Source organism: Oncorhynchus mykiss, chromosome 8 (assembly GCF_013265735.2).
Source record: "Oncorhynchus mykiss isolate Arlee chromosome 8, USDA_OmykA_1.1, whole genome shotgun sequence".
In the NCBI taxonomy this organism is placed as follows: Eukaryota; Metazoa; Chordata; class Actinopteri; order Salmoniformes; family Salmonidae; genus Oncorhynchus; species Oncorhynchus mykiss.
In genome coordinates this window covers 74,902,680-74,921,607 of record NC_048572.1, presented here as the reverse complement: position 1 = coordinate 74,921,607, position 18,928 = coordinate 74,902,680, and the positions used below count along the sequence as shown (strand labels likewise).

The following is an 18,928-nucleotide window of genomic DNA, read 5'->3' as shown; positions in this document are numbered from 1 at the left end:
TTTCAGCTCATGAAACATGGGACCAACACTTTACGTATTTTTGTTTAGTATGCAATGAATAAACCGTGATTGTTTGCCCCTAATCGTCCAGTGCCAGCAGCTCCCCTTAATTTACCGCACATCCATGGCCCTTGTCCAGAGGAGTGTGTGGACGCAACCAGACCGCTACCCATTGGTTGGTTAATATAACATATCAGTTATATGAACTTTGGATTCCTGTTCCTGTTTCCCGTCAGCAATACTATTTTCTGATAAGACTATTTGCTCTAATATTGCTCTAATCTAGGCTGGTTGTCAAGTTCTCTGTTTTCCTGATTTGGAAATAGGTCAAAATTACACAATGTTTAAATTAGTTGGAGAGTATCTTGGATACTTCATCCCCTCCCCCTTGGATGAGGTCTTTAGAAGAGTATTCAGAAACTTTAACAAACATTGGGAGCAGCCAGCTTTATAAAAGCTAGACGACTGTGGAACGAGCATAAGTCTGTCTGAGAATGATGGCAAGAATACAGACAACTTTAATTTGCCTTCTTCTCCTCTGTCTCCTTCAGGATTCGTTAAGTAGACATGGTAAGACACAACTGAGTTTGAAAATGTATTGCTTCAAGCTATTTTCACAGCATAGACAGATATTGTACTACTGGATAATAGCAATATAATACAATATATACATTTATATGTGTCGTTTAAATGGTTAAGGACAGTCATTGAACACTAATGTGTTTTGTTTGTCAGTCCCCCATGAAGGTGGCCATGCTTTGCAACCTCGCATCCAGAGAGACATAAAGAATGTAGATCACCCTGTGGTCTTACAGGGGCCAATAACTCATGTAACGGATGTAGACGCAATCCTCCGGAAGCACAATGTAAGTGTAATAGGTGTGAAATGGCTAGCTAGTTAACTGTGCATGCTAGTAGTATTTCAATCGGTGATGTAATTGTTTTGGGTGGGAGCGATAGTTAACGATGATACGTGGGAAGGCAGTTGTTAATGTGTTCAGAGGGTCCCTGTTCAAGCCCAGGTTGGGGCGAGGAGAGGGAAGAAAGCAACACTGTTACATAAGAGCCTTATACATTCTGTCTCTTACTCCAAAATACACACATTTTTAAACCAAGCTTGGTCCCTCTCTCGTAGCATATAACAGTTGTTTTGTCCATGTCTGGTTTCCACTTGCCCGATAATAATGTTCAATGTGATTAGCTTAGGAATTGGGTGTTAGAATGATGTAATGTTCTGTTTTTCTTACCTTCAGATCACTTTACCAAATGGCTACCTTGGTCAGGTAAGAACTTGTAGGAACTTTGCCTTTGCGACACAAATAACTAAGTTGATTACACAACAAGTTTTTACTTAATATACTGTGTTGGCTTAAAATACAAGTCTTCTTATTAATACATGTCTTCTTATCTGCCTTTCGGGAAGTTGTATTTTACTTTCTTTTTTTCAATTGACTTGTCGAGGACCAGTTTATAATCTGATTTATTACAACAGATATAGCAAAAAAGCAAGTGGATTAGTTTTCCCCATTGGGGAGATTGTTGTACCTGTTTATATGGTCTGTAGTTAGTCAAGGTATATTTAAAATAACTAGAAAGGAGTCAAAGGTGACTAAGGACAACATTGATATACTCATACAAAATAACAACTTTACAACATTCATATGTCCATATACAAATAATTTACATAGTTGAGCAAAAGTCGATATTTTAGTTCATCCAACTTAAAATGTATAGTTTAGCTGATGATATATTTTCATATGGAAGTTAAACAAGACAAACAACACATTGTGCTAACTCAGGATTGTACCGGTAACCGTAGCCGCAGGAAGTAGGGGTGCTGAGGGTGCTGCAGCATCCCCTGAAAAATCACAATAAAAACTAAAATATGTATTTTTGAAACAATTATTTATATTTTACAAAATTAGTGCACCAGGCCTTTACTACTCCTGTATTAGCAGACCTGTGTAGTCTTCTGTGGCACACTGAAAATTCAGCCCTCCCCTGCAGGGCAGGCCATTATTTTGGCTACCATGGTTATGCCTCCATAGGATGACAATGCCCCCATCCACAGAGCACGACATGAGTGGTCACTGAATGGTTTGATGAACATGAAAACAATGTAAACCATATGCCATGGCCATCTGTCACCAGATCTCAACCCAATTAAACACTTATGGGAGATTCTGGAGCGGCGCCTGAGACAGCTTTTTTCACCACCAACAAAAGTGTGCCCTATTAAGGCACTTTATGTTGATGTTTCCTTTATTTTGGCAGTTACCTGTATGTTAGCAAAACATTCCTGCCTCAAAGTTGAGCAAACTAGAAATGATATGGCAGCTGGTTGCCTTAATTTTTTTTTTATTGGATCAACTTACATTTTTCTTTACAGTGCACTGTTGTGAACAGCTGTGAGGGTGAGTACCTTGCTTTTGCAAACACTTCTTCATATCAAATCTATTATTATACTGGTATCATAAGATGCTGCACATTGTTCACCAATTTTACAGCAATTCAGCGAGGGGTGGGGGGGGGGTGGTTGAAATACATAATGTGGTAATAATAGATTATATTGTTGCATATGCCTACCTAAAATGAGTGTTGTCATGTAATCATATAATCTGAATAGATGAGGTCTCATCTGTGATGTGACAAATTATTCTATTGAACCTATGTTATTTTAACACAACTGTGTTCACAGGTCTGAAAGAGCAACTGGAGGACACAAACAGACAATTGCAGGAGAAAACCAGCAACACCATTCAACTGGGTGAGCTGTTGTATTGCTGCTGGTCCTACATATCACCTAAAGTGCGGTCGCCCTTTTTCTAGCTCCTAGCCAACTTTGCAGTATTTTGTATTTTTTTTGTATTATTACTTACATTATTTGCTCAGAATGTTTCTAATATTATTATTTCGGACTCTGACATTGCTCGTTCTGATGTGTCTTAATTGTATATTGTTATTGTATTGCTTGATATTGCTGCGTTGTTGGAGCTAGAAACTTAAGCATTTCACTCAGGGCCGGCTCCAGGCATAACCTACATAAACGACCCTAAAAAACATCATTTTTAATACATTTAGCAACTCAGTCGATGTCTCAACTTACTTGTTATGTCAGTCACTGACAGTCAATCAATTACCCATGTCAGCTAACAATTTTTAGATTGATAAGTTAGTCTAGCCAGCTATCTAAACTTGTAGTGATAATGGCCGAATACCGACCGGGCACGCAGGGCACGTGCCCAGAGGTCCTGACCTCCAGGGTGCCCCCATTTATTTTGTTAGTCACTTTCACTCAGATATCATTAACATGGCATAAAGATGTCATAGCAAAATGTGTAGAATTGCAGGAAATTAGCTGCAAAACTGAAAAAAAAATGATCTCCGCCCCGTGGCGAAATGTGTAGAACTGCAGAAAACTTCCTTTCAAACTTCAAAATTTTCTCTTCACCTCATGGCAAAATGTGTAGAATTGCAGGAAATTAACTTTAAAACGTAAATATTTTTTATCTCTACTGTCAAGGGCGGTCCACTAAAATGTTTTGCCCGCGAGGTGGGGGGCCTCTTAGGGCCCCCAAAAGGCTAGAGCCAGCCATGATTCCGCTGCATCTGCGATAACATCTGCAAAATGTTGTATGCGACCAATAAGCTTTAATTTAATTTTGGGCATCTAAGACCAATTATTCGATGTCAAGTGTAGGGACCAATTAAATGGCTCTAATACTCTTTATTATTCATTTTAGAACAAGAAGTGTTTAGACTGAAGCTCACAGTGAGAGAGTTGAGAGTGAAGTCTGCAACCTGCGGTCTGGAAACATCAGATCACATTGCCAGTAAGTGTTACCTCACCACTGCAAGTCTTATCTTTTAGACATAAGGGGGATATGTCAAACAACTTCTTATAGAACAACTATACTATGGTACAATACTGTTAATGCTTGAAACAATATAATATATCTAACAGAACTGCAAGCTCAGTTGGAGGATAAGATGAGTCAACTGGAACAGATGTCGCATGACAATGGAAACCTGGGTGAGTGGAGCTGACTTAATTGGTATTACCATAGATGCTAGATTACTGGTAGAAACCCTATCACTCATATTTATTTCATTTTCCTATTTTTCTCATTACAGTTCTGAGGATCACAGCTCTTACCTATGAAGTGAATGAATTACAGAAGAAGAACACATCCACCTCAACTTCCACCAAGATCACTGGTAGAATGTTGTTTATTATGCCTTCTCTCCATGACCATAACCATGACACCCTCCAGTTCCACTCTGTTCAACATTTGTTACAATGTATAATTTGCTGCAGTGAGTTATCTCCACATAGTCACTATGAAACCTAGTGAACAAAATGTATTTTCATTTTTATCAAATCAAGGTAATGATTTTTGTACCGTTCTGAACTGTGTTAAAATAAAAATGTTAACAACTACCTTACTGGTTCTTCATGAAGGATGTTTATTTGTCTTTTAGACCTACTGAGCCAGCTGGAGGAAAAGAAGAAACAATTGCAGTTTAAAACAGAACAACTGGAAAGGAACAGTCACAGTTCTCAACGTAGTAAGAGAAGAAACCTGTTATTTCAGCATTCATGTTACTGTTCAGTAGTGGTCAATTGTGTAAAATTGGTTCAGAATCAGGGAATCATTTTCAGTCCAGTTTCTTAGAAAGAATGCAGGATAGCAGTTTTGTACATTTTAAATATGCATGTGTAATTTCACTTGACTATGACATTTGTTATTTTTTAGTTCTTGAGATTATTGAACTGCAGACCCAGATCTGGGAGTTAGAGAAAACAAATCACAGTCAGGAGACTTTAACCCAAATCACTGGTACAGTATAATCTAAACTACTCAAGATTTAGAAATGTTCAGACAGTTTTGTATTTTTACTTTAACTGAATCCCTTGCGTATCTTTTTACCATAGAATACCTACCTTCTTCCTTTCCCAAAAGCCTGGCACCCGCAAATAATTTTTCTATTGTTCTGTCTAGTTCTACAGAGACAAGTGGATGCCAAGATCAATGAACTGGAGAGCAACTCCGAAGGGAGTGATGACTCCAAAATAGGTCAGTTTGTTTGGGTTGGATTACTGAAACTGACTCACCTGGGGAAAAAAACATCTGTAGGGCAAACAGACGCCCACTCACACAAGATAGCTCACAAAGCATACTGATAATATCAGAGGAGAATTTCTTCCAAAATGCATTGCTAAGTTATCTCTCTTGGCTTTTCAGTGGTGATGATGATCACATTGGAGAATGAGGTTACAGAGCTACAGAAAAGGATCTCGGAGCTCACTGAGGAATCCAAAACTAAAATGACTGGTGACTAAATAGTTGTTATTTTATAGACATAATTACCCCCCCCCCCCCCCCCCCCCCCCCCTCCCCTGAGTTGGACATTGAGTTGAACTGATCTCTGATAAAGCTAAATTGCTTTTTTAAAAATAGATCTACAGAGGCAACTGAAGGAGATGAACCAGCAACTAATTGACAAGATATTACAACTGCCTGACAACAACACTGACACTGAACTAAGTAAGTGGACAAGTGTCTCTCCATAATGATACTAGACTGAGATATGCTGCAATAGGATCTAGTGTCTCTGCATGTCCTACTAACTGCTCTGTTCTTGATTATTTCAGCTGAGGAGATTTTAGCGTTGCAGAATGCAATAAATAACCTATACATACAAATATCAAACCTACAAAAGAAGACCAATGCCCAACATGCAGGTACATGCCAACCCTACTTGTAATTGTTATTGGTTGCACCACTGACTGTGAACCCTTTTGCACTAAATGTTGCATGATTGGAAGAATGTCAAAAGCATTGTGTGTTTTTATTAGAGCTGCAGAAGAATTTAAACAACAAGGAAAAACAACAAGAAGCTTGGAAGAAACAACTGAAGAGGGAGGACGAGACTAGCGTAGAGCTGAGTGAGTGAAGCAGCAAAATGTTATATTTTTTATCATATCTAACTGTCCAGAAAATACAAAAGCTATTTTCAACAATTTATGAAATATGATTTGAAGAAGGGATACAGACTAAAATAATCCCAACCTGTTACTTTGCTCATTTTCTTTCTCTCTGTCCAGTTATGAAGATAATTTCTATAATGAGGGAACAGAGGGATTTACAGATACAAACAACACAGCAGATGCAGACAACAGCAGCCCAGATCACTGGTGAGATCTTTATTGCTATTATCTCCAATGTTCCTGTGATTGCACCCTCCTGTGATTGCACCCTCCTGTGAATGCACCCTCCTGTGAATACACCCTCCTGTGAATACACCCTCCTGTGAATACACCCTCCTGTGAATGCACCCCCCTGTGAATACACCCTCATTGGGTTGTGTGAAGTATGATGCTCTAATTTTATAATGTGTATCAAAATGAACTGTTTGAACTCCAGCACTTCTGCAACAAGTTCAGGACAAAGAGGATGAGATTGACAGAGTTCAGGCTGAAAACAAAGGTAAAGACCACTTCCTCTGTTCCTGTCTTGTTTATCACTACAGGCCTACAGCGCTAGTCTGCTCTAATCATTACTTTAGGTATAAAACCCACAGTGTTCTACGTTTGATTTTTGATTTGATTGTTGTGTTACTTTGATAAGAATGTCTGATAGATTATGCTCCTTCCTTTTAAAACAGACCTGCAGAAACAGCTGAAGGAGAATAATGCAACGTGTTTCAGTCTCGAGAACAAATATGACCGTGAGACTCTTTCTTCTTCCTATCACTAAAGCCAGAACATTCTACCTGGAAATGTGTTTCATTCACCATGTCCTCAACATTTAACATTTTGACTAAACTGGTTCTCACACATCATCATGATATTCTGAGATGTTGAAACTCCCTTTATGATCCTAAGCCTGTTTTGTGTGTGCCTCTCACAGGGGTGAGGGGTGAATTAGAGGACAAGATAAACTTACTTAACAGTCAAAATTCAGGCATCTCCAAACTAGGTGAGTGAGGCCAGTTGGAAAGTTTCTGCTAATTTATAATTGGTACATTATGTTTTCTACAGTTGACAGCAGCACTGTATAGTAATAGTAGATAATTTTGGTTCTAACAGTTCTAAGTATCGTGGCTCTGAATGATGAAGTGAAGTGGCTGAGGACTCAAATCATTTCTCCAGAAGCCGCAGACAAGATCGATGGTGAGTGTCACTGCCAGTGCTTTCCCCCTCATTACTCCATGCGCTGCAGAAGGGTTGTTCTGTTATGAAAAACTGTCATGGTTTAATTTGTTATATTTTAACTGTATCTGTCTCTCAGAGCTACAGAAGCAACTGGAGCAGAAGAACCGAGAATTAAAAACGAAGAGCAACGAACTGCAGGAAAAAAGTTCAAACGGACAAAGGAGTGAGTTTTCACTGTTTTAACCCATCCTGAGAGAGCACGTGGAATGCTATGCAATTATAATAAATAGACACTGACAAATTACAAATGAGACTAATTCTACATTTTTAGGTTAATTCAATCGAGTCGTTTCAAATGTGGTTGTCCTTTTTCAGTTCTGAGAATAATTGAGGTGCAGAATCTGATATGGGAGTTCCAGAAAGGAGTGGCTACTCAGAGCAACATTTACCAGATTGCAGGTGAGTGAAAAAAGCATTTCATTAATTACAAGGTCATTTCAGAGAAATACTTTGATTATTTTAGTGTAAAACTACTCATGAGACATACATTATTCAACCACATCTGTAACTCGGTTGTACATCTTTTGCACAGTGCTACAGAAAGAGCTGAATGACCTGACTGCTGAAATGGAGGACAAGGCCGATGACGACTCAAAACTGGGTGAGTTTTGATAATAGGATGGACAGGAAAGCTGAACATCCCACTGGGCACAAACTGGTTAATTCAATGTTGTTTCAATGTCATTTATTGTGATGTGGAAACATATGAGGTAGGGGTGCTGAGGGTGCTGCAGCACCCCCTGAAAATTCAGAATAATAAAAAATATATATATACACTGCTCAAAAAAATAAAGGGAACAAATCAAAACAAATCAAATGTATTTATATAGCCCTTCGTACATCAGCTGATATCTCAAAGTGCTGTACAGAAACACAGCCTAAAACCCCAAACAGCAAGCAATGCAGGTGTAGAAGCACGGTGGCTAGGAAAAACTCCCTAGAAAGGCCAAAACTTAGGAAGAAACCTAGAGAGGAACCATGCTATGTGGGGTGGCCAGTCCTCTTCTGGCTGTGCCGGGTGGAGATTATAACAGAACATGGCCAAGATGTTCAAATGTTCATAAATGACCAGCATGGTCGAATAATAATAAGGCAGAACAGTTGAAACTGGAGCAGCAGCACGGCCAGGTGGACTGGGGACAGCAAGGAGTCATCATGTCAGGAACACTAAAATAATACATCCTAGATCTGAATGAATGAAACATTTTTATTAAATACTTTTTTCTTTACATAGTTGAATGTGCTGACAACAAAATCACACAAAAATGACCAATGGAAATCAAATTTATCAACCCATGGAGGTCTGGATTTTGAGTCACACTCAAAATTAAAGTGGAAAACCACACTACAGGCTGATCCAACTTGTAATGTCCTTAAAACAAGTCAAAATGAGGCTCAGTGGTGTGTGTGGCCTCCACGTGCCAGTATGACCTCCCTACAATGCCTGGGCATGCTCCTGATGAGGTGGGTGATGGTCTCCTGAGGGATCTCCTCCCAGACCTGGACTAAAGCATCCGCCAACTCCTGGACAGTCTGTGGTGCAACGTGGCGTTGGTGGATGGAGCGAGACATGATGTCCCAGATGTGCTCAGTTGGATTCAGGTTGGGGGAACGGGCGGGCCAGTCCAAAGCATCAATGCCTTCCTCTTGCAGGAACTGCTGACACACTCCAGCCACATGAGGTCTAGCATTGTCTTGCATTAGGAGGAACCCAGGGCCAACCGCACCAGCATATGGTCTCACAAGGGGTCTGAGGATCTCATCTCGGTACCTAATGGCAGTCAGGCTACCTCTGGCGAGCACATGGAGGGCTGTGCGGCCCCCCCAAAGAAATGCCACCCCACACCATGACTGACCCACCGCCAAACCGGTCATGCTGGAGGATGTTGCAGGCAGCAGAACGTTCTCCACGGCGTCTCCAGACTCTGTCACGTCTGTCACATGTGCTCGGTGTGAACCTGCTTTCATCTGTGTAGAGCACAGGGCGCCAGTGGCGAATTTGCCAATCTTGGTGTTCTCTGGCAAATGCCAAACGTCCTGCACGGTGTTGGGCTGTAAGCACAACCCCCACCTGTGGACGTCGGGCCCTCATACCACCCTCATGGAGTCTGTTTCTGACCGTTTGAGCAGACACATGCACATTTGTGGCCTGCTGGAGGTCGTTTTGCAGGGCTCTGGCAGTGCTCCTCCTTGCACAAAGGCGGAGGTAGCGGTCCTGCTGCTGGGTTGTTGACCTCCTACGGCCTCCTCCACGTCTCCTGATGTACTGGCCTGTCTCCTGGTAGCGCCTCCATGCTCTGGACACTACGCTGACAGACACAGCAAACCTTCTTGCCACAGCTCGTGTTGATGTGCCATCCTGGATGAGCTGCACTACCTGAGCCACTTGTGTGGGTTGTAGACTCCGTCTCATGCTACCACTAGAGTGAAAGCACCGCCAGCATTCAAAAGTGACCAAAACATCAACCAGGAAGCATAGGAACTGAGAAGTGGTCTGTGGTCTCCACCTGCAGAACCACTCCTTTATTGGGGGTGTCTTGCTAATTCCCTATAATTTCTACCTGTTGTCTATTCCATTTGCACAACAGCATGTGAAATTTATTGTCAATCAGTGTTGCTTCCTAAGTGGACAGTTTGATTTCACAGAAGTGTGATTGACTTGGAGTTACATTGTGTCGTTTAAGTGTTCCCTTTATTTTTTTGAGCAGTGTATATATACAGGGTTGAGGTCTGGGGATTGTGAAGGCCAGGTCATCTGATGCAGCACTCCATCAATCTCCTTCATGGTCAAATAGCCCTTACACAGCCTGGAGGTGTTGTGTCATTTTTCTGTTGAAAAATAAATGTTAGTCCTATTAAGCACAAACCAGATGGGATGGAGTATTGCTGCAGAATGCTGTGGTAACCATGCTGGTTCAGTGCGCCTTGAATTCTAAATAAATCACAGACAGTGTCACCAGCAAAGCACCCTCACACCTCCTCCTCCATGCTTCACAGTGGGAACTACACATGCAGAGATCATCCTTTCACCTACTCTGCGTCTCACAAAGACACAGTGGTTGGAACCAAAAATCGCAAATTTGGAATCATCAGACCAAAGGACAGATTTCTATCGGTCTAATGTCCATTGCTTGTGTTTCTTGGCCCAAGCAAGTCTCTTCTTCTGATTGGTGTCCTTTAGTAGTGGTTACTTTGCATTAATTCGACAATGAAGGCCTGATTCACACAGTCTCCTCAGAACAGTTGATGTGTAGATGCGTCTGTTTCTTGAACTCTTTGATGCATTTATTTGGGCTTCAATTTCTGAGGCTGGTAACTCTAATGAACATATCCTCTGCAGCAGAGGTAACTCTGGGTCTTCCTAAATCTGCATTACTGTTTTGTACTTTCCATCATCATGAAGAAAAACAATACACAATACAGTAATTGAGTACATTGAGGAATCAAGTGGTTTGTGATGATGTGATGTGATGATGTAGCTCAGATGATAGAGAATGGTGCTTGCAATGTTAGGGTTGTGGGTTCGATTCCCCAAGAGCAACTACTGTAAGTTACTCTGTGGGTCTCCAGAGTGGTGCAGCGGTCTCAGGAACTGCATCGCAGGCTGTGTTTCGCAGCCGGCCGTGACCGGGAGACCCATGAGGCGGGGCACAGTTGGTCCAGGTTAGGGAACGGTTTTGCCGGCCAGGATGTCCTTGTCCCATTGCGCTCTAGTGCTCATTGTGGCGGGCCGGGTGCATGCATGCTGACTTTGGTTGCAAGCTGTATGGTGTTTCCTCCGACATATTGGTGCAGCTGGCTTCCTGGTTAAGTGAACAGTCTGTCAAGAAGCTGTGCGGCTTGGCGGGGTTGTGTTTCAGAGGACGCATGGCTCTCAACCTTCGCCTCTACTGAGTCCATACGGGAGTTGCAGCGATGGGACAAGACTGTAACTACCAATTGGATATCACTAAAAAGTAAAAAATATATAATAAATAAAAAAGTTGCTCTGGATAAGCGTGCTTACTAAAATGGAAAAGGAATGAATGACTAGGGCCCGTAGGACATGTAGAACCTGCCTTGTTGATAGTGTTGTCAAGGCAGAGCTACGCTTTATTATGGACAGACTTCTCCCCATCTTAGCTACTGTTGTATCAATATGTTTTGACCATGACAGTTTACAATCCAGGGTTACTCCAATCAGTTAAGTCACCTCAATTTACTCAATTTCCACATTATCAGACTATGATCGATAATGTCAAAAGCTGCACTGAAGTCTAACAAGACAGCCTCCACAATAATTTTATCATCAGTTTCTCTCAACCAATCATCAGTCATTTGTGTAAGTGTCCATTTTTTTTGTTGCTGTGAAATAGCATTGTACCTGGTCAAACACAATTTTTTCCAGAAGTTTACTAAGGGTTGGCAACAGGCTGATTGGTCGGCTATTTGAGCCAGTAAAGGGGGCTTTACTATTCTTGGGTATGTTAGATTCACATCTCCATCTCAACCAAAAAATAAAAGTATAAAAAATAAAATAATAGGATTCAGCCAGGGGCTCAGATCTATCTATCCAAGCAGTAGATACATCTCCTTTAAATGTTGATATTTGGTTGTGTTGTCAACCAAACACAATTCAATACTACTTTTGTAAGACAGTAAATGCCCTGAAACTGATGTACTGTATGTATTTATTCAACCTTAACATTAGTAAGACATCCATGGCCACATTTTGAGGTTACTGTAACAGTAAATGTCTTCTTATGTGATCATAAAAAGCGTGCATGTTTAGGGTCACAGGTCTGTGGAAATCTTCACAATTGCTATAATAATCTGTACAGAATCTGAAATGGCATTGAACATTTGCACCATGTACATTAATGTGATATTAACTGCAAAACAGGTTATTTGTTTGTGCTACTAGATTAACCACCGTGATAACACAGTAAGTTGTTATAAACAAAATATCTGACATTGTATTCCCATTTGAACTTTGTTGTGCTTTTAAATGGTTGAAAGCGCAGTAATAACACATTGGTAATTCAACAAACATTTGGTCTTTTTGAGTGGGTGAAATAGGTTGGAATCTCATTGATCAACGTATCTCCCAAATATTACCCAATTCTCCATGTTAAAATGACATGGTGTGCCCAGTGGGTGTGATGGTAGTTCTCGTCATGTTTACTTCAGGCAAGATTAAATTATGGGAGCTCAACACCTTTATTGACTGTCTGTCTTTCATCTCCTTCTCCCTCTACTTTTTAGTTCTGACGATAACCACATTACAGAGTGAGGTGGTCAACCTACAGAGAATGCTGTCAGCTCTCAGTCAGTCAACTGCAGCCCAGATAGTTCGTAAGTGTCATCTCTATTCACTATTTTAATGTGATTCAAGTTACTTCTCTTTTACGTAAAAGTCTTAGTTTATCAGGTGGTCCTTTTCTTTTTCATATCTCTGGTAGGGCTGGAGAAGCAGTTGGAGGATAAGAAGAAGCAGTTGGCCAAGCTGGTTGAGCAAAGTGGAAAGGGTGATGAACAGACTAAGTGGATCCATCCCGCTGACGCAGTTTCCCTAAGGAGACAAACATTTTTTATTTGTAATGTCTGACAGTTACACAGTGTTAAATTATATCTCATTTTTAATTTCAGGTCCAAAAATGTCAAACCTTGAGAATCAAATAAGTGAAATAGAAAAAAGAATAGCAGAGCTAAAAGAAGAAAATCCTGAAGCCAAGATCACCGGTAATATCAGTAAAACTGATACAGTACCAGTCAAAGGTTTGGACACACCTACTCATTCCAGGATTTTTCTTTATTTTTACTATTTTCTACATTGTAGAATAACAGTGAATACATCAAAACTATGAAATAGCACATTTGGAATCATGTAGTAATCAAACAAGTGTTAAACAAATCTAAATATATTTTATATTTGATATTGTTCAAGATAGCCTCCCTTTGCCTTGATGCCAGCTTTGCACACACTGGGCATTCTCTCAACCAGCTTCACCTGGAATGCTTTTCCAACAGTCTTGAAGGAGTTCCCACATATGCTGAGCAGTTGTTACCTGCTTTTCCTTCACTCTGCGATGCAACTCATCTCATACCATCTCAATTGAATTGAGGTTGGGTGATTGTGGGAGCCAGTGCATCTGATGAAGCAGTCATCACTCTCCTTTTTGGTCTAATAGCTCTTATACAGCCTGGATGTGTGTTGGGTGAAATTATAGTCCCACTAAGAGCAAACCAGATAGGATGGCGTATCGCTGCAGAATGCTGTAACCATGCTGTGGTAGCCATGCTGGTTAAGTGTGCCTTGAATTCTAAATAAATCACAGACAGTGTCACCAGCACCACCACACCATCAGACCTCCTCCTCCATGCTTCACGGTGGGAACCACACATGCAGAGACCATCCGTTCACCTACTCTGCGTTTCACAAAGAAGCAGCGGTTGGAACCAAAAATCTCTAATTTGGATTCGTCAGACCAAAGGACAGATTTCCACTGCTCGTGTTTCTTGGTCCAAGCAAGTCTCTTATTCTGATTGGTGTCCTTTAGTAGTGGTTTCTTTGCAGAAAATCGACCATGAAGGCCAGATTCACTCCTCAGAACAGTTGATGTTGAGATGTGTCTGTTACTTGAACTCTGTGAAGCATTTATTCGGGCTTCAATTTCTGAGACTGGTAACTCTAATGAACTTAACTCTGGGTCTTCCTTTCCTGTGGCGGTCCTCATGAGAGCGAGTTTCATCATAGCCAATGGTTTTTGCGACTGCACTTGAAGAAACGTTCAAAGTTCTTGACATTTTCTGGATCGTCTGACCTTCATTTCTTAAAGTAATAATGGGCTGTCCTTTCTCTTTGCTTATTTGAGTGGTTCTTGCCATAATATGGACTTGGTCTTTTACCAAATAGGGCTATCTTCTGTATATCACCTCTACCTTGTCACTGTAATATTTGTGTTGTGGAGAAATGACCAGGCAGGAGACGGGAGTACAGTTTGTTTCGTTTAGTCAAAACCTCTCGTACTCTACAGCCCCGCCCAATAGTGCGCATGTGCATTTCCTATTAGGTGTAGTAACATAACACTACCGTAATACATTACTGCTTAGTAACAGCATAGTAACTAATACAAACAGATATAGATCACAGATACTACAGTCACAACACAACTGATTGGCTTAAACGCATTAAGAAGGAAAGAAATTCCATAAATGAACTTTTAACAAGGCACACCTGTTAATTGAAATGCTTTCCAGGTGACTGCCTCATCAAGCTGGATGAGAGAATGCCAGGAGTGTGCAAAGCTATCATCAAGGCAAAGGCTGGCTACTTTGAATAATCTCAAATCTAAAATATATTTTGATTTGTTTAACACTTTTTTGGTTACTACATGATTCCATATGTGTTATTTAATAGTTTTGTTGTCTTCACTATTGTTCTACAATGTAGAAAATAGTAAAAATAAAGAAAAACCCTGGAATGAGTAGGTGTGTCCAAACTTTTGACTGGTACTGAATATAAATAAAGGGATATATTCAATCCATATTGCTGAAATTCAGAGTTACAACTTGATTGAAATTTAAAGGCAATGTTCATGTCAGCATTCATGGTAAATTCTGCATATGTCGGCTCAATCAGAAATGACCTTTACATTTCTAGCGCGCAATCTGAAATGCTTCAGTGATACAGATTGAAAAGAGCCCAAAGTAGAATTAATTGTGATAAAGTCCGATTTCTCAGGTTGGGATATGACCTTTTAAATTCCATCTCTCAGAGCTGACAACACAGCTTAAGGAAAGCGAGAGGCAGCTTGAGGAGAACATAAACAGACTGAAGAAGAAAGACAGCAAGAATTTTTACCTGAGTGAGTTACTATAGTAACCTGAAATAGCCAACGACTGTTTTAAAAATAGCTCACTGCATATTTTTAATATAATGGACATGCTGCCTAAGTACTTTTTTTTTTACCTTGTTCTCAACAGAACAAAGACTTATCTAAAAGTTCCATGATAACGTTTATTTATTTAGTGCCACTTTAAAATACTGTAACTCACTACTTTTTTTGTACTCGAAGTTATGCAAATTCTTCATCTACAAAGGAAACTCAGAGACATACAAAATGCTGCATCTCAGCAATTCAATGAAACTGCTGCTGATGTTACTGGTGAGTGTTTGGACTTCATCAAGCAAAATAAATATATAATTGTTTTGTTGATTTTTTAATATATCATTAACTTATTAAAATATGACTCATACACTCTTTGAATATGTACCTCATTTATCTAATAATATGTTAACATTAGTAATTGAATTACAGCGCTTCAGGAACAACTAGAGGCCAGAGAGGAAGAGAGCGCCAGATGTCAGGCCCAGAACAAAGGTAAGCCAAGATCAGCTCCTTATGATATTAGTCTGGTTCACCAGTTTGTGTAACTAGACGCTTGATGAGCAAAGCTGCTTGAATCATAACTACAAGTAAAGAACCAGAAGCACACGTCTCAACAGTGTCACGGTCGTGAGGAGAGACGGACCAAGGCACAGCGTGATTGGAGTTCCACATCTTTATTTTAGTGAAACTTAAACAAACCAAGAAACAAACAACGACCGTGAAGTACATTAGTGCTACATGCACTCACTCAAAACAATATCCCACAAAGCAGGTGGGAGAAAGGGCTTCCTAAATATGATCCCAAATTAGAGGCAACGATTACCAACTGCCTCTAATTGGGAACCATGCCAATCAGCAACATAGAAAATAACTGACTAGAACACCCCCCTAGTCACACTCTGACCTAAACACCATAGAGAACCGAGGGCTCTCTGGTCAGGGCATGACAATCAGTCTAATATTGTTTTCTCAAACCAGACCTGAAGAAGAGGCTGGGCGATAAGGATGCACAGTGCTCTGGACTCCAGGACCGATATGACAGTGAGCTTCAACTCTCTCTACCTTTTGCTGATGACACTGAGTGATCTAAATGATATGAACCCTATTCAATAGAACCTAGTCAACAGCTGATTTGTGTTGGTCTCTCACAGATCTGCAAGATAAGCTTGGTTCTGCAATGAATAAACTGGACAATGTAACTGGATACAACGACAAACTCGGTGAGCAGATGAATATACATCAGTGCCCACTGATGAATGAGGCGAGTAGTCTCGTTTATTTTTCTAATTCAGAATACTACTCAGCTCATTTCAATGTGTTCTATCAGTTCTTGAGGTATGGACCCTGACTAATGAGGTAGACGATCTAAAGAAGAGAACTGTGACTTCTGCAACTAAGATCAATGGTGAGTATCCCTGTTGCCGCGCATTATTCATGGCAAATCATGTTTGTTTTGAAAGATATACATATGTTAGCATTGATCCCGTCATGATTTGTCCTTGTCTTTCAGAGCTCCAAAAGTTGCTGGATGAGAAGATCAAAGAACTGGCAAAGAAAACACAGGAACTGGAGGATAACGCTCCTCAACCAGAGAACGGTTCGTATTATTTAGCCTTTTTATAGTCTGTTTTCAGTTGAACAGACAGCTTTTACAGTTTAGGTCCAGCCTGCTCAGTATTTATCTGTATATGATATTCCTCAAATTGTTAAGCTGTTTGTTTGTTGCAGTTCTAAGGATCATTGCAATACAGAATGAGATCTTGAACCTGCAGAAAGGAGTTAGCAATGGGACAAACTTTGACCAGATTGCTGGTGAGTAGCAGGCGTTCTGAAGAACATAGGAGTCTCTATGTGTTCAGCACGTTAGACCAATAACAATAGTTATCATGTTTCCTCAGAGGGATAGTCCTTCACTGGTAGACATATAGGATGGTGTGATGACAATACACTGCATTTAGCCCATTCATGAAGTTTTCAAATCCCAATATACTTGTAACATTCAAGCTCTTCAATTATTCTTGTCCACAGCACTTGAGAATGAACTGGATGCATTGATTGCCACAATCGAGGAGAAGAACAATGGCAACTGTAAACAGAGTGAGTGTGAAAAGCCTTATCATTTCAGGGTTGGCTGCAATCGTGATTTGAATTTTCTACATTACTTCAAATGTTGAATGTTGTGACATCCTGCATATCCCTGCTCATTTAGTTCTGCAGATCATTGCACTCCAAAATCAAGTGACAAGATTGCAGAGGCAAGAGTTAGAGTTCAATCAGTCATCTGAGGCCAAGATTGCTGGTGAGTGCCATTGTAATTTTTCTTTATCCTCAGTACTCTTACAATTGTGCTGGAACGTTTATTATCCTTATATTTACCATTAAGAGCTTTTCTGTAGGCATACCGTGTAATAGAAAACTTTGTGGTGGAAAGAGGATAACATTTGAAATAATGTGTGTGTCTCAGAGCTAGAGAATCAGCTACAGGAGACGAGAGACCAGCTGAATGAAAAGAAAGACGAGCTGAAAGAAACTGATAGTAGAATTCCACAACTCAGTAAGTTGTCAAGCATGTTTCAAGGAGTTTATCTATAATCTACAAGTCAATTATTTCTCAATTATTTGGAGGGTGACTTCTGTTTTTGAATGCTTCATCCAGAGTGGCATGCTTTTATTTTTCAGTTGCAGAGATCATGGGACTTCGTAACAAACTGACAGAGTTAGAAAGAACATTATCAGAGCTCAAACGGACAAGTGCTGACAAGATGGAAGGTACATTTTGTTTAATTAAAATACTATTGAACGTCTTGTTGGGTTGATGCGAAGGGAAACATTTAGTTTAAAGTGGATGCTATCTTAACACAGAGGAGATTATAATTGGTAAGATACAGTGTATTCAGAAAGTATTCAGACTCCCTCACTTTTCCCATATTTTGTTACGTTACAGCCTTATTCTAAAATTGATTAAATAAAAAATGCTCCTCATCAATCTACACAATACCCCATAATGACAAAGAGAAAAATGTTTTTTTGAATTTTTGCAAATCTATTACAAATGTAAAACTGAAATACCTTATTGACATAAGTATTCAGACCCTTTGCTATGAGACTCGAAATTGAGCTCAGGTGCATCCTGTTTCCATTGATCATCCTTGATGTTTCTACAACTTGATTGGAGTCCAACTGTGGTAAATTCAAATGACTGGACATGATTTGGAAAGGCACACACCTATCTATATAATGACCCACAGTTGACAGTGCATGTCAGAGCAGAAACTAAGCCATGAGGTCGAAGGAATTGTCCGTAGAGCTCCGAGACAGGGTTGTGGTCAAGGCACAGATCTGGCAAAGGGCACCAAAACATTTCTACAGCATTGGAGATCCCCACAGTGGCCTCCATCGTTCTTAAATTGAAGAAGTTTGTAACCACCAAGACTCTTCCAAGAGCTGGCCTCCCGGCCAAACTGAGCTATCGGGGGAGAAGAGCCTTTGTGGAGATGGGCGACACTTCCAGAAGGAAAACCATCTCTGCAGCACTCCACCAATGAGGCCTTTTTGGTAGTATGGCCAGACGGAAGCCACTCCTGAATAAAAGGCACATGACAGCCCACATGACAGGACTATCAGACCATGAGAAACAAGATTTTCTGGTCTGATGAAACCAATATTGAACTCTTGTTCTGAATGCCAAGTGTCATGTCTGGAGGAAACCAGGCACCGCTCATCATCTGGCCAATACAATCCATACGGTGAAGCATGGTGGTGGCAGCATCATGCTGTGGGGATGTTTTTCAGTGGCAGGGAGACTAGTCAGGATTGAGTGAAAGATGAATGGCTCAAA

The 18,928-nt window shown here is 40.4% G+C and overlaps 1 protein-coding gene across 3 annotated transcripts in view; it reads left to right on the top strand.

The window, feature by feature from the left end:
• Nucleotides 1-258: 258 nt before the first annotated feature.
• The window catches only part of LOC110530600 (putative leucine-rich repeat-containing protein DDB_G0290503), a 28,707-nt gene continuing 10,037 nt past the window's right edge, over nt 259-18,928 (top strand). For 2 of the 3 annotated variants that reach the window (XM_021613811.2, XM_021613809.2), the window contains exons 1-38: nt 259-570; nt 736-866; nt 1,254-1,283; nt 2,390-2,414; nt 2,699-2,767; nt 3,744-3,833; nt 3,965-4,033; nt 4,135-4,218; nt 4,483-4,569; nt 4,758-4,841; nt 5,004-5,078; nt 5,247-5,336; nt 5,463-5,549; nt 5,657-5,746; nt 5,861-5,950; nt 6,110-6,199; nt 6,429-6,491; nt 6,670-6,732; nt 6,915-6,983; nt 7,094-7,177; nt 7,296-7,382; nt 7,535-7,618; nt 7,752-7,820; nt 12,464-12,553; nt 12,661-12,726; nt 12,848-12,940; nt 14,977-15,066; nt 15,277-15,366; nt 15,520-15,582; nt 16,069-16,131; nt 16,242-16,310; nt 16,418-16,495; nt 16,601-16,687; nt 16,819-16,902; nt 17,119-17,187; nt 17,300-17,389; nt 17,555-17,644; nt 17,770-17,859. In XM_021613811.2, coding sequence (XP_021469486.1) covers nt 495-570; nt 736-866; nt 1,254-1,283; nt 2,390-2,414; nt 2,699-2,767; nt 3,744-3,833; nt 3,965-4,033; nt 4,135-4,218; nt 4,483-4,569; nt 4,758-4,841; nt 5,004-5,078; nt 5,247-5,336; nt 5,463-5,549; nt 5,657-5,746; nt 5,861-5,950; nt 6,110-6,199; nt 6,429-6,491; nt 6,670-6,732; nt 6,915-6,983; nt 7,094-7,177; nt 7,296-7,382; nt 7,535-7,618; nt 7,752-7,820; nt 12,464-12,553; nt 12,661-12,726; nt 12,848-12,940; nt 14,977-15,066; nt 15,277-15,366; nt 15,520-15,582; nt 16,069-16,131; nt 16,242-16,310; nt 16,418-16,495; nt 16,601-16,687; nt 16,819-16,902; nt 17,119-17,187; nt 17,300-17,389; nt 17,555-17,644; nt 17,770-17,859 — 2,998 coding nt within the window. In that variant the 5' untranslated portion in view covers nt 259-494. The remainder of the gene's footprint in view (nt 571-735; nt 867-1,253; nt 1,284-2,389; nt 2,415-2,698; nt 2,768-3,743; nt 3,834-3,964; nt 4,034-4,134; nt 4,219-4,482; nt 4,570-4,757; nt 4,842-5,003; nt 5,079-5,246; nt 5,337-5,462; nt 5,550-5,656; nt 5,747-5,860; nt 5,951-6,109; nt 6,200-6,428; nt 6,492-6,669; nt 6,733-6,914; nt 6,984-7,093; nt 7,178-7,295; nt 7,383-7,534; nt 7,619-7,751; nt 7,821-12,463; nt 12,554-12,660; nt 12,727-12,847; nt 12,941-14,976; nt 15,067-15,276; nt 15,367-15,519; nt 15,583-16,068; nt 16,132-16,241; nt 16,311-16,417; nt 16,496-16,600; nt 16,688-16,818; nt 16,903-17,118; nt 17,188-17,299; nt 17,390-17,554; nt 17,645-17,769; nt 17,860-18,928) is intronic. The other variant, XM_021613810.2, reaches the window with a different exon arrangement.